The sequence below is a fragment of the Micromesistius poutassou genome, assembly GCF_964030765.1.
Source record: "Micromesistius poutassou genome assembly, contig: SUPER_1_unloc_1, whole genome shotgun sequence".
NCBI lineage: Eukaryota > Metazoa > Chordata > Actinopteri > Gadiformes > Gadidae > Micromesistius > Micromesistius poutassou.
This window is the reverse complement of record NW_028180643.1, coordinates 1,247,534-1,263,026: the sequence shown is the minus strand read 5'-3', so window position 1 is coordinate 1,263,026 and position 15,493 is coordinate 1,247,534. Positions and strand designations below refer to the sequence as shown.

Below are 15,493 nucleotides of genomic sequence, written 5' to 3'. Positions count from 1 at the left end.
AACTGCTCAAGTAAAATGACGTCGATTGGAAAAACAACATGGCCGCCAGAGGAGGGTAAATCACACTGCGGAGACCGTAATAGTTATGAATATGAAATTCACAGGACACGTGTAGACTGTTGCCTGTAGCTCACATACCAAAAATCGTGGTTGTCATGTTTGTAGCGCCCCCTACAGGAACTTTAAAAAGCAGCCCCTGCGCCACGTTTCACCAATATGTATGAAACTCGGTATGCACGTACAACATGACAATACCTACAGAAAAGCCTCTTGGACCCATGCCCCAAAACCTACCGGAAGTCGGAAATTTGCTTTTTTTCATTTTCACTCTCGGCGGCAAATTTCACTTTTTCGCCTTGTATTTGAACGAACTCCTCCTAGGGAATTTATCGGATCTGCTTCACAATTGGTCAGTACAGTCAAAAAATGGAGCTCAACCAACGCCGTGTTATTTGTGACTGTACGTTGAAGGGCGTGTCCGTGGCGTGCCATCAAATTTGGCCGTTTTGAATTCGGTGGTCTTATTTGCGCTTTTTTCGCCTTGTACTTGAACGAACTCCTCCTAGGGAATTTATCGGATCTGCTTCACAATTGGTCAGTACAGTCAGAAAATGGGGCTCAACCAACGCCGTGTTATTTGTGACTGTACGTTGATGGGCGTGTCCGTGGCGTGCCTTCAAAGTTGGCCGTTTTGAATTCCGTGCTCTTATTTTCGCTTTTTTCGCCTTGTACTTGAACGAACTCCTCCTAGGGAATTTATCGGATCTGCTTCACAATTGGTCAGTACAGTCAGAAAATGGGGCTCAACCAACGCCGTGTTATTTGTGACTGTACGTTGATGGGCGTGTCCGTGGCGTGCCTTCAAAGTTGGCCGTTTTGAATTCCGTGCTCTTATTTTCGCTTTTTTCGCCTTGTACTTGAACGAACTCCTCCTAGGGAATTTATCAGATCTGCTTCACAATTGGTCAGTACAGTCATAAAATGGGGCTCAACCAACGCCGTGTTATTTGTGCCTGTACGTTGAAGGGTGTGTCCGTGGCGTGCCTTCAAAGTTGGCCGTTTTTCATGGAATTTTTTCACTTTTTCGCCTTGTATTTCAACAAACTCCTCCTAGGGAATGTATCTCATCTGCTTCTACAGATTACATGAATTCGCAAAAAATTAAAATTAAAACTGCTCGCAGTGATGAACGGGACCTCGTTAATAACTGTTGTAAAATATAAATGATTATCAATACTTTTTTTTGTTTCAAATGCTGTTGCCAATGCAGAAACAAAACCCTTTGATGATATTTAACGTGCAGTAGAAGAACCTATAAAAAACATGCATATTATAACATTTAATGTTATCATGATAGAAAGAAGCCAAACCAGCATGACCAACAGCAAACAGCATGCAAGAACTTTTATTAGTTTCATCATTTTATTCACATTAACATAATTCATAAAACACATATGACATGCACATTATCAATGTCCCTGTTCTAAACTCCTAGATGTAAATGAACATAGAATCCCTTCATGGTCATACATGTTTATGTAAAAACAATCAGCAGGACACCACAGGGAATCGAACCCCATCCCAGTAAACCAGGAGTACCATTACTAGTGTCTTTTTGCTTTTTGATAATACATGAAAGGTAAAGCAAAAACTGCATCAGCAATAGCATTTAAGTGTTTACAATTCTAAATATGCCATAGTTGCATTTATTTTGGGATATTTTATATATCTTACTTTAATGTCTGCAGATATCAATGATTATCAATACTTTTTTTAGTTACAAATGCTGTTGCCAATGCAGAAACGAAACCCTTTGATATTTAACATGCAGTACAATAACCTATATATAATTCATAAAACATCATTTCATTGACATTAACATAATTCATAAAACATGATATAAACATAATATATAAACATTCATAAAACACAATGGATGTCAGCAACATCCTAGATGTAAATGAACATGGAATCCCTTCATGGTCATACATGGTTATGTAAAAACAATCAGCAGGACACCACAGGGAATCGAACCCCATCCCAGTAAACCAGGAGTACCATTACTAGTGTCTTTTTGCTTTTTGATAATACATGAAAGGTAAAGCAAAAACTGCATCGGCAATAGCATTTAAGTGTTTACAATTCTAAATATGCCATAGTTGCATTTCTTTTGGGATATTTAATATAGATTACTTTAATGTCTGCAGTTATTAATAACTTGTATAATATAAATAATTATCAATTTTTTTTTAAAGTTACAAATGCTGTAGCCAATGCAGAAACGAAACCCTTTGATATTTAACATGCAATACAACAAAATATATAATTCATAAAACATCATTTCATTTACATTTACATAATTAATAAAACATATATACATTATATATAAACATTCATAAAACACAATGGATGACAGCAACATGACACTATTCCACACACTCCATCTCTAAAACACCACGCCTCGCCACAACTTCAACAACTCTATAGAAAAACTGCTCTCACTATACACAAAGGAATGTACAATAACCACATCTTACACTATAACGACTCAATTTCCTGCACCAAAAAACACCACTACTCCAGCTTAATCACTGCCAATCAATACAACTCCAAGTCACTTTTCTCCCTACTCCACAATACCACCAAACCCCAGGACTCTCTCCCCTCACCTCTATACAACCTCCTCATCAACAACAACCACCATACCCTTGGATCAATGCCTCACCTCAGCACCTCCACCGACCTTACACCACCTACACTCATTCTTCTCCATCCATCTCCCCACTATCTCAGAAAACATAGGGCTTATTACAGACATTATTATTTCATGATTTGATTCACATTAAGATAATTCAGTTTCATGATTTTACATTACAATAATTCATAAAGCATGATTTCATTATTTTATTTTCATTAAGATAATTCATAAGCCATAATTTCTTTTTTTAAATTCATATTAACGTAATTCACGAGCCATAATTTTCGTATTTTATTCCCGTTAACGTAATTCATAAGCCATAATTTCTGTATTTTATTCGCAGTAACGTAATTCATTAGCCATAATTTTATTCCCATTAATTTAATTCATAAGCCATAATTTCATTCATTTATTCACATTAACGTAATTCATAAGCCATAATTTCATTCGCATTAAAGTCATTCATAAACCATAATTTTCATATTTTATTCCCATTAATGTAATTCATAAGCCATAATTTCCGTATTTTATTCACATTAATGTAATTCATAAGCCATAATTTAATTAATTAATTTGCATTAAAGTAATTAATAAACCATAATTTCATTAATTTAATCGCATTAAAGTAATTCATAAGCCATAATTTCCATATTTTATTCGCATTAACGTAATTCATAAGCCATAATTTCCGTATTTTATTCGCATTAACATAATTCGTAAGCCATAATTTCATTATTTTATTCGCATTAAAGTAATTAATAAGAAATAATTTCCGTTTTTTATTCACATTTACATAATTAGCCATGATTAAATTATTTTACTCGCATTAACGTAATTCATAAGAAATAATTTCCGTTTTTTATTCACATTTACATAATTAATAAGCCATGATTAAATTATTTTACTCGCATTAACGTAATTCATAAGCAATAATTTCTTTATTTTATTCGCATTAACGTAATTCATAAGACATAATTTCCGTATTTTATTCGCATTAACATAATTCGTAAGCCATCATTTCATTATTTTATTCGCATTAAAGTAATTAATAAGAAATAATTTCCGTTTTTTATTCGCATTAACATAATTAATAAGCCATAATTTCATTATTTTATTCGCATTAATGTAATTCATAAGCCATAATTTCATTATTTTATTCGCAGTAACGTAATTCATTAGCCATAATTTTATTCCCATTAATGTAATTCATAAGCCATAATTTCCGTATTTTATTCGCATTAACGTAATTCATAAGCCATAATTTCATTATTTTATTCGCATTAACGTAATTCATAAGCCATAATTTCATTCGCATTTAAGTATTTCACAAGACATAATTTCCGTATTTTATTCGCATTTACGTAATTCATAAGCCATAATTTCATTATTTTATTAGCATTAAAGTAATTAATGAGCAATAATTTCCGTTTTTTATTCACATTTACATAGTTAATAAGCCATGATTAAATTATTTTACTCACATTAACGTAATTCATAAGCAATAATTTCTTTATTTTATTCGCATTAACGTAATTCATAAGCCATAATTTCATTATTTTATTCGCATTAAAGTAATTAATAAGCAATAATTTCCGTTTTTTATTCGCATTTACGTAATTCATAAGCCATAATTTCATTATTTTATTCGCACTAACGCAATTCATAAGCCATAATTTCCGTATTTTATTCGCATTTATGTAATTCATAAGTCATAATTTCATTTATTCATTCGCATTTCATAATCCATAAATAAATAAATTCATACAAATAAATAAATAAATTCATACAAATAAATAAATAAATTCATACAAATAAATACATTCATACAAATAAATACATTCATACAAATAAATACATTCATACAAATAAATAAATTCATACAAATAAATAAATTAATTAATCCTTACTTCATTCACATTAACAGTTATTCAAGTAGTCCCTGCTCTAAACGCCTAGATGTAAATGAACATAGAATCCCTTCATGGTCACTGAAATATGTCGGCACGACAACAGCCTGTACATCATAATGTGATGTTTTCACATACACATGATCAATTAATGTGCCTTTTTCAGTTGTAGCTTGTTTGACTATTTGGATGAATCCTTTATCGATCATGAATTTGCAGACAGTTGATGATTTCAAAATGTCGTCATTGAAATCTCCCATGACAGCAATTGTGGTACTTTGGTGATTTAGCCAATCAAGTACTTTGTCAAGGTTTTCTTTGAACAATGTCATGGTATATGATGGTGGGCGATAAATAACTGCCATTAATATATCCTGTGTAGTGCAGTGGTAAACCAAACATTCTAAATTTACAGTTGGTACCTGGATAATACTGTACGCCAAATTGTCTGCACTATACATGCCAACTCCACCATGTTGTTGGTCTTGAATTTCTTTGAATAAGGAGTTGCTGCTATCGTACGACAGACTCCTTGGATGGTTGTGAAAAGCATAACCATCCAGTCGTACAGTTTCCAATGAGGAAGCTGCCGGCAACCATGTTTCAGTAACAGCAATACAGTTAAGCTGCAGATGCTGTGTACACAAAGCCAAATCTGTCACATGTCGAGTCAAACTTTGCACATTCATCAAAAACACATTAAATGGTGGTGTAGTGAAATTACTACCTGGAATATTAGTGACCAAGAAGGGAGGCATGGTTGCAATTGCATCCTGAATTGTGTCTTTGCAATATATTGCTTTCTCGTTAAAGTCCTGAATAACTAAACCCGAATATTCTCTAACGCGACTTAGAGCCACATATGCTTGACCAGCTGCAAAGATTTTCTTTAGCGAAACTACCGCTTTATCTACAGTAAGTCCTTGTACTTTATGGACTGTACAAGCCCAGGCAAGCCTTATTGGAAATTGCCGGCGCGATCCACCGTGTTTGGTAACTCTTTCCTCTTCTGCTTCAATGCCTGTGGAGAGCATTTCAACAGCAGAGGAAAATGAAGAGCAATTCCTCCTTTTGGTTCCAATTTGATGATCATCAAACTTTACGTAAATGGTCTTTGGGAACCTATCATCATTAGGTGGATAAACGATGTGTGTGACTATTCCACACACACCATTCACTAAACCGTCATCGCAATCCAGATTTTTCAGCAGCATGACACGAGCACCCACTCCCAAAAGCAGGGTCTCTTGCAGACATGTACTGTATGATAGGGTATGATGTCCTTCCCTCAGCTCAAGCTTGCCTGTTTTCTTGCTAGTTACAAAATCTTTTGCTTCGATCGTAACATATGCGGGACAACTCTTGAATAACTGTTGAATGTTATGCTCATTTACTTGCCGGTTCGTTGGGAAAATGTGTAAAGCTGAGCTCACTTCACCAGTTTCGCAACGCCTTAATAATTTAATGTCCGAAGACAGCATGGGGGTCCCTTTCACACGACATCTAACCCTGTTCAACAAATCTGCAAAAACACCATCTTTCTGACGGACAACAGTTTTCAGTTCCACTACCTGAAAATGAGTCCACAAACCGACACCAACATCCTCTGAATACAATGCTTTCCCTTTCACTGGAGGCAACTGATAAAAATCCCCAACTGCAATTATGCTAACGTTTCCAAACGGGGAATAGTCACCAGACTGTTTAATTTGTCTTAAACGTCCATGGACGTAGGCCAATAGGTTATGATCAACCATGGAAATTTCGTCGATTATCAAAATCTGCAAGCTAATATATTTAGCACGCAAAGAATTGAGCTTCGCCTCACCCAGTGGAATGTAAGGCAACCGCACATCTTTACCAATGCTAAATGAACTGTGAATAGTACCTGCGTGTAAATTGTGTGCAGCTATCCCCGTAGGAGCGGTTAGCAAAACGCAAACGTCGTCCGGATTTCGACAGCCTCGTGACAACAACCTCAGTGCCTCGTACTGCACAGCTCTTATTAAGTGGCTTTTACCGGTCCCTGCACCACCTGTGACAAAAACCTGCAACGCTGCTACCTTATCTCCATTCACCTTACTCAAACACCACTGCCTAATCCGGTAAAAGACAGAGAGCTGGGTCTCATTAAGAGATCTAATCAACGCCAAGCCATCACTCCTGCACAGTACATTCTGTCTCTTCTCCAAATCACCAACTTGTCTGCTATTAACCGCTAAATCCGGAATAAATTCTACAGGCCCATCTGAAGCTTCTTCAGTCTCCCTACGCTCTTCCAAACACTCTAAACGCTCCTGCTCTTGCTCCGGGCAGAGCTCACCCCAGGCGTCCTCTAAAACCACATCACTATCTACCGAATTCCTTATGTCATCTAACTCCTCAGCATTCATTTCAAACCCCCTGCGATTCGAATCCACTATCGACTTCACTAAATACAACAATCCATCACTCAATCTAACATGACCACGACTATGAAACTCTTCAAATGTTTCAAAACCTGCTGGCCTCAGGTGCACATCTAAACGAAAGGGTAAAAACAACTGCATAACACTCTGGTAAAACAATTCTGGATTCTTTGTTTCTGAAAAGCGCGCATAACGAATAACTGCAGGTTCGGAATGCGTTCTTTTCAGAATGAATCCACAATTGTTTTCCAGTTCTATCCTGTTGGGAGACCGCTCCGATTTACTCAATATGCGGTACTCCGAGGCAAACAAAGCCATACACATGTCCTCAAACACACTACCTCTTGGCCTATTCCTATACCTATCCACAAGACTAGTCATCCACATGTCCTCTGTGCTAAGGTCATTGGATGATGCCTTCCGTTTTAACACTGATAAAGGCAAACTCATTCTAACACTACTCTCCCCAACTGGAACAAATACAACCTTCCTCGAACACTCCCTCAAATGCATTCCTGTCAACCTGTACACAGACTCTTGGGCACACACATCTCTATTATGCAAATACACACTTCCTAACTTTTTAAGGGCATCCTTTGCACTACTATTCCTATCCTTAGCAGATTCCCTCTGCGCATTCCCTAACAACAATCCTATCTCACGCTCCGCCTTGGAAATATAAGAAATAATGTACACTACACACGCATACGCGTCTACCACATACTGGATATCAATATTCGCATTCCAACATTTTAAGACCGGTTTGCTATATTGATTGATCCAAACCTCACTAGTTTCCCTGCTCAAAACAACACTCGTCTTCCTAGCACAAATACCATACGCCAACTCAAACACCCTTTGGTCTACCTGTAAATGATCAAACAACTGCTCTACACTGTCAAAACTGAGATTGTCATCTGAAAGGGCCTCTTTTATTTTGGTTATAGTGCGCACTGCCATTTTTTTTTGTTCCAATTTAGTCCGTTTCCTAATTTGACATGCACATTCTGACAATGTCAGTGCCCCGTCTTCTTGACATGTGCATGTTTTGTCCTCCTCCTCCTCAATAGGCGGGCGAGATATAAAAGTTCTCGCAGACGGAGGCTTAGGGAAATTAAAACGACAAACAGTTGCATTTTTCTTACATGTTTTTGAATGCCGTTTGGAATGCTTTTGCACGGATGAAACTATGTCCAATAGTGTCTCATCCTGTGCGGGTAATTCACATGTTACGTAATTATCTATAAATTGAATTACCTCTTCATCTGTATTTCTATCAATTATTGGTGCATTTTCGATCCAAAACAGGCAGTGAACATGTGGTGAACCACGCTGCTGGAATTCAACCCTATAGAAGTAATCCTTAATTTTCCCAATAGGGTTAGACGGAGACATCAAAACCTCTTTCAGAAAACAATGCCACCTAAAATCAAACATCCTCGCCGCAGTAACCGGATTACGCCTCAAAAGCTCACACCTATCTGCCCACTCCAGCTCTTCGGCCGTCTCCGTCCTACCTTCCTGCTTCAAAATACTACTCAAAAGATTCTTCCACCGCATGTCGGCAGAAGAAAACGAACAAAACCACGTCGGGATACCCAGCTGACGGACACAAGCCAACAAATCACGCTGCACACCCTGCCAAAATGATGGGGTACCTCTAATAGGTTTAAGAAAACGATACCCATCGTCAAAATGCAACAACTGCTTCAACTGTTCCTCATCATTCAATACACTAGTGCTAATCTTTCTAAATTGCCCTCCTTTCCCCTTCCGCAATGCTATTGAGACATTTGACACTACTTGCTGAACCTCAGACATGTACTGAGCAAAAAATATGTAATCTACATTTTGTGCAAACCTACCATCTGCATGTAAAATCCGATTATTAAAATAACGGCACAAAGTTAGGCGGTCAGGTCTGCCGTCATGATACGTCGCAGATCCTGTCGGAAACAACACCGGGAAACATTTTGCTTCATTTGAATGATCAGACAACAACTTGACAGGATTGTTTCCCTCTGCTGGAGCCAAATTTAATATGTTATCTAAATATTGATCAAGGGCTTCTTGACCAATGTCAACAGGCATAAGACAAGTGTCTTGAAACATACAATGCTGTTGTCTGTCATGCAGAAGCTCATCTTCCTCGGCAGCATTGTTTCCGTTACCATGTACTGCTATGTCATCTACTGCCACACTCTCTTGTTCTCTACAAAAGTCATTTATCCACACTTCATTGAATTCTATATCCTTATAATGTGCATTATTCCGTTTAAGATACTGCAAAGCCTGCTTGATGCGCATACTATCAACATACTGGTACTCATAATGCCCTTTGTATGTGAGCTTTCGCTTCAATTTAACGGGTAACAAAGACCCGGCCATGTCAGAACGTGGTAGCAAATTGCTCGTCTGCACAATATTAGCAGGAACACACGTCACAGGCCCATGGACGCCATTTTGCCCACCTTTAGGCAATGCTAGTATCTTCATAAACGGAATATGCAGTGCGATTAAATGTTGCTCTAAATTATTCAGGCATGCCAATTCTGGGGGAATGTGACACGTCTCCAAATTATTTAGAGCACACTCTGGTGGCATTTGACCTGTAGTAATTTTATGGTGACAGCTAGAACAAATCCACAACTTTGCCCTAGCTGTATCTAACCACTGACAAGGCAACACACAATCTGCACTACATTTATGCAAATATGCTTCACTAATACATTTTCCTGCAATTTCAGTTATTTTTTCACTTTTACTATAATCCTTGATGCTACAAGGTGAAACTTGATTCCTAAACAACTTTCTAAAACACACACAGCAGATGAAATCTGGGCCATCATTTACTTTAGCCAAAAAGTGCTGCATAACTAAATCAAAATCATTCAATGTTGCTTTTATATGTTGCCTTCTCAATTTATTATCTGCAACAACACGCTGCCTATGCTGACGATTTTCAAGATATTTACTTATACTCATAGATTTCACATTCTGCCTGTGAGACTTATTATTATGATATTTTGACGTACTCATTACCTTTACTCTATCCCTGTGAGACTTATTATTACGATATTTTGACGTACTCATTACCTTTACTCTATCCCTGTGAGACTTATTATTACGATATTTAGTTTTACTCATTTCTCGCAATTTTGCCTTGTACAATTTTTTTTTCTGATAATTTATTTGCATATTTTTTAGAAATTTTTGCCTGTTTCTCTGATATTTTTTTCTTTGTTGTAAATATTTTTTATTTAACAAATGCTTAGACGGAGATGTAATACACGGTTTTATTAAATTTTGTTCAATAACGTCTACTTTAGTTTCTGAAATTGAGGATGCAACCGAAGTTAAATTGTCTGCACAAGCCCTATGTTTTCTGAGATTGTAACTAGACCCACCCCCTTTGCAATACCCATAGCAACACTGCATGTTTGGCTTATGAACACAAACAACATTCTCATAATGATTACCGTTACAATTCTCTAAATAAATTCCCTGATCTGACAACGACTCCAACTTACAACTATATTCAAGCCAGCGACCACCACAGTAAGTAAAAATACTAACTCCCAACATATCTGCTGCTGCTTGAATCTCCACTTCAGTGGCCCAACTACCAACATACGCCATTTTTGAAACTGTGAGATATTCCTCCATCGAACTATACTCACTTCTCAAAACACCACCATTAGCTTTCAAATGCCTAACTACAGCTAGTCTAATTTTCCTATGATTCTTTTGTGTACCACACACAGACTGACTAACTGCTCTAAAGAAACAATTACCATCCCCGACTATTTTCCCATTATTACAAGGAGCACCCAATGGACCAACTTGTGTAGAAACTAGATCTGCCTCCTCTGAGTCAACATTTAACTGATTGCACAGAGTTTCTACAACTTCCCCAGAAAGCGGCTTAAATTGGAGGCCTTTACTCAAAACATCACCTACAAAAACAACATCCGAATCATCATCACCCTTCCTAAACTTCTTTGATGAACACCCACTCGGTGAAGCTTTACGCTTTACACTCGAGCTAACCGTTGCTTCTACTTTTAAACTGGACCTCTGGAAAACACTAACACTAGCTATCTCAAACGGTTTGGGTGGTTTTAATCCTGTCGCTAACTTGCAGATGTGCTCAAAAACATCATCTAAGCACGTGAAATACAGTACAACACTCTTCCCTTCCCCGTCCACCATCCCATCTGCACTGCGCGCATGCGAATCTACAATAGCAAAACGTCCACCTTGACTTATGACTGCACATGTACTACCACCTAATGTAAGAAAACACGTCTGATACTTTACCAACATCTTTAACAAACCAGATCTGAGACTGATGACAAAACCACAATCAATCAGCTCACCTGTCACCACATCAACATGGCCACAAACATGTTCCCCATATTCAAAGTCGAAAGCGTGTCCATCGATAACAGAGTGTAGGGGCAAATCAGGAACACTAAGCAGTGGCGAATCATCGCTGGTGACATTGCTGTCCCTCAACCGATTGTAAAGTTGATCCCCCAAAAAAACCACCTTGTCGAGATTGTCTGTCTGCCACGAAAACACGCCATCAATGGAGTGTTTTGCTATGGCTACCAAACTGATAGCCATACACTGAACGCCAGCGTGGCGAAACCGACAATCTCCCTGATGGAAAGATCCCCTGACAGAACTCGATTTACTCGGTGAACTGCCACCCTCAACTACGGTTGAGACATCAACATCTACGAGCAATGTCGCACTGTCAATGTCTGAATCTACCCCCACAGACAGGCTGCTAATGGCATACCACTCTGCACCCAAAGACTTCTTAAGACTTTGAATATGCAACATCAGGTCGGCCAGGCACGTGTTAAAAACCGCTACAGACCTACCAATACCACATGGAAAACCAGATACATCACAACTACTACAATCAACTACAACAAAGTAACCATTGTGCTCAATGACAACACTCACCGCACCGTGCAGGTTCAAGAGACACAATCCATCAGTCAACAAAGGTTCCTGTAGCTTTTCGAAGAACACAGAGTCGTCTGAGCCGAAACCTCTGTAGACTGATGGACCAATGGCTACTTTCCACTTTCTGCCAAAAACACTGTGCTGTTTCAAGAACTCGCACAGATCACTATCAAAGCCACTATCCCTACTTGATGTACCTACAGAACTAGCCAACTTCTCACCTTCTAAACAAACACTATCGACATCTCGCGCACCCCATGTACAAACAGGGGCAATGACATGTTTAAGTGCGGCGACAACACTGCACGCAATTGACACGTCAGTCGTTGTCGCCGACACTTTCCCAATACCACCACCTCTAACTACACTACCAGACACAACAGCCTGTGGCTTTCGCTCGTCACACCTGCAAGAGGGAGGGTTAGCGTCAACCTTACTTTGGATGAATCTTCTGCTGACCTCCTCCCCCTCCGGCACCGTCACAGCACTCGGAGTCGCGTCCCCCTAAAAAAATACATTAACAAAAGTGTCATTATCGCATTTGAGAGAACTTGCTAATCATATACAATAATTTGGAACAATTTGTTTGATCTGATTTAGAATATAGTGTACCAACCTCCTCCGCAGCAGTGGTAGGTGATGGCTCCTCCCACACGGCCGCAGCCACAGCACTAGCAGTCGAATCCCCCTAAAGAAAATACATGAACAAAAGTGTCATTATTGCATTTGAGAGAACTTGCTAGTCATAGCAATAATTTGCTATGTGTATTACACACTATGTACATGCACATAGAATTAAACTGATTAAGGATAAAGCGTACTAACCTCCTCCTCTGCAACCACGTCCACAACGATGCCACGTGTCAGCCTGGGAGACACCCCAACGCTGGGTGCCGCCTTGACCTGTTTACACGAAACAAAACCATGTATTTTATTAATTGTTTTCAATACTTGCCAAAGTACTAAACAAGTAAAGCAAAGAAACTATTGCATTATCGGTGCCTACCATTTGTACTGCGCAATTCAGTGATTACATTAATGAAATAAAGACAAACCTGGCACAATGCAGGTCTCCTCTTGCAGGCCACACGTTTCGGACGTCGCTCCACCACACACCGTGTCTGATTAAAGAAAATCAAACACACTTTTAGAACATATAAAAGGAGTGTTTTAAGGGAGACAATACAGTTTTAAAAGACCTCAATCAAAACGTCACATTTTCAACTTACCTTTGTGTGTTGTGGAACGGCTGGGCAGTCAGGGCTCGAAAGATGAGCTGGAACCACGGCGTCCATCGCAGCCAACATGGCGGTGCTGAAGTGGACAGGATTGAGTGGGATGAAACAATCCTTCAGCACGATGGCACGTCCGTCCTCCTGTGAAATAAACACAGAAACAGAATATTAGTCACAATTGCTATTGAGTAAATCAATGTGCACAGATATACAATCGATATACATATGTTAACAATTAACGTTACAATATATACTACAAACCTGATGCCGAACCACACGTCTCTTTGAGGGCCTGAAGAGCTGATCCGCAGATTGGATCCTCTGCAATGACAAATAACAATTATTTGATTAAAATGAATGCATGGTGAACATTTTTGAATTTCAACCATCAACTATTTTGCAAATATGAGTGGGAAGTACTGTATGCCAATATTACCTTCTTGCCGTTCACCACTTCCATCCAGACATCGCAGGGGGGAGAAGAGGGAGAATCCCTCACAATCACCCTTGGAGGGGTGATTGGACCCGGCGATGCTGGTCGCGCCTGTGCCGGTGCTGGCACAGGCACGGGAACATCCGGCGCCTTTGGTGCTGGCGCCGGCTCTGGCACGTCCAGTTGCGTGTAGGCAGCATGCCACAGCAACTCGGCAAAAATGCCCATGCCAGCCTCGTCGCTCAAGTGAACCTGAAAAGGATAGAATAATACACTCACTAACAATAACATCAACTTTCAATAAATAATACTATCAATTCAACTACAAATGAGTGTAAATCATCAATCAACCTTCTTTGCACACAGTATATGCTACTTACACTATCCCTGACCCAGAGATTCAGGTCGCTGAAGGGGAAGTGTTCGAACGTCGAGTAGTACGCCATACCTAAGAAATGATAAATATATATAAATCATTCATATACTTACATATATCGACAAATAAAGTAAGCATGTAACATAAACATCTGTTTGAAACATACCCATGGACTTGGCCACAGAACGAAACTCCCGGCTCATGTGCTCCTGCAGCTCTGGAGCGACACTCAGGCGTGGAACGAAATCCACGACAAAAACCTTGAAAGACAATGACATTCCATTTAAACACATGTACGCTGTACTGCAACACGTCATTAACGCATTTTAAGAACTGAACAAAATACACACAATCAACTAAATTACTTACATTCTGCCAACGCTGACTTGCACTAATCAAGAGCTTCCCAAACTCTTGACCAGCCAATTCATGAGTAGTGCTGGTGGTCAGGTTGTTACCGGGGGCCAGGATGCAGACTGCATCAGGTGTCCGGGGTAGCGTAGCGTGGACCAGCTCCGTCCTAAGATGAGACGCGCTGGCCCCAGGGGTCGTCATGATCCCAAAGGAAAGCCTTCCCTTGGAAATCCCGACCGTTCCATCGGCAAAGGGGCGCAGATGGGAATCCCCTATGATAAGAACAAACTGAAAGATAGAAAAACCTATTTAGAAATCATGTTTTTCAATTAAAAAAAAAAAAAAAAAAAAAATTAAAAAATTAGTTAAAAATTATTAACACATTCTTAAACAATCAATTACCTTCTTATCAGCCGAATGCGCAGGAACGAAGAGCTTGTGTGTCTTGCCTGACACAGACACCGGGTACTGGGTCACACGGCGGCGTGTCCCTGTACCACGGCCTATTCACAGAAAGAAGTATATTAGTATTTATAAAACGGGTGGCTTAAATCAAGCAATCTGATTGGTTCCCAACTGTTGTATATTGAGCATATACACACAGCTATGACGCCCGTTCGGTTTACAGAGTTCAGTATCACTCCGCGCCTAACTTGAACTGTTGTTTATTTATATATAAAAGCAATAGAATAGTTCACTGAAGCCTAAAACCATGTTGATTGCTGGATAGGCTGGAAATGTTGTAAAGCAATAGGCACACGGTGAGTGAACTGCTCGGTAGTATTGAGTATTGGGTGTAAAATACACATACTGTACCCCTGAAATCTCCAATAAAGACGTTATAATACAGTATCAAAATATGCTCCCAGTATTCTTACAGTGTACATGGAGTGAGTAGTGGTGTAAAATAACATGTTTCTGTAGTGGGAGCATCGCTTGATAGAGGCAGTCGGTCAACAGATTAAATACGCTACCAAACACATAAGGTATCACTTTTTGATAGGGTAGCATGATTCTATAGACTCTGATACTGTATTATAACGTCTTTATTGGAGAGTTAAGGGGTACAGTATGTATATTTTACACCAATACTACACCGCGG

General features: G+C 39.0%; 2 protein-coding genes across 2 annotated transcripts in view; both read right to left on the bottom strand.

Moving 5' to 3' along the window:
- Window positions 1–15,493, bottom strand: part of LOC311338051 (NLR family CARD domain-containing protein 3-like) — a gene marked incomplete at its 3' end in the record, with an annotated part of 77,208 nt that overhangs the window by 48,240 nt on the left and 13,475 nt on the right. The gene's annotated exons all lie outside the window — the stretch shown is intronic.
- On the bottom strand, window positions 12,427–14,638 carry LOC311338033 (uncharacterized protein; the record flags this gene model as incomplete). Its single annotated transcript, XM_084488951.1, has 10 exons — window positions 14,407–14,638; window positions 14,204–14,297; window positions 14,042–14,109; window positions 13,665–13,913; window positions 13,490–13,549; window positions 13,223–13,369; window positions 13,049–13,114; window positions 12,819–12,896; window positions 12,606–12,681; window positions 12,427–12,497 (listed from the first exon to the last, which is right to left on the bottom strand). The coding sequence occupies exons 1-10, from the start codon at window positions 14,590–14,592 to the stop codon at window positions 12,427–12,429; spliced, it is 1,095 nt and encodes a 364-aa protein (XP_084345077.1). The 5' UTR covers window positions 14,593–14,638.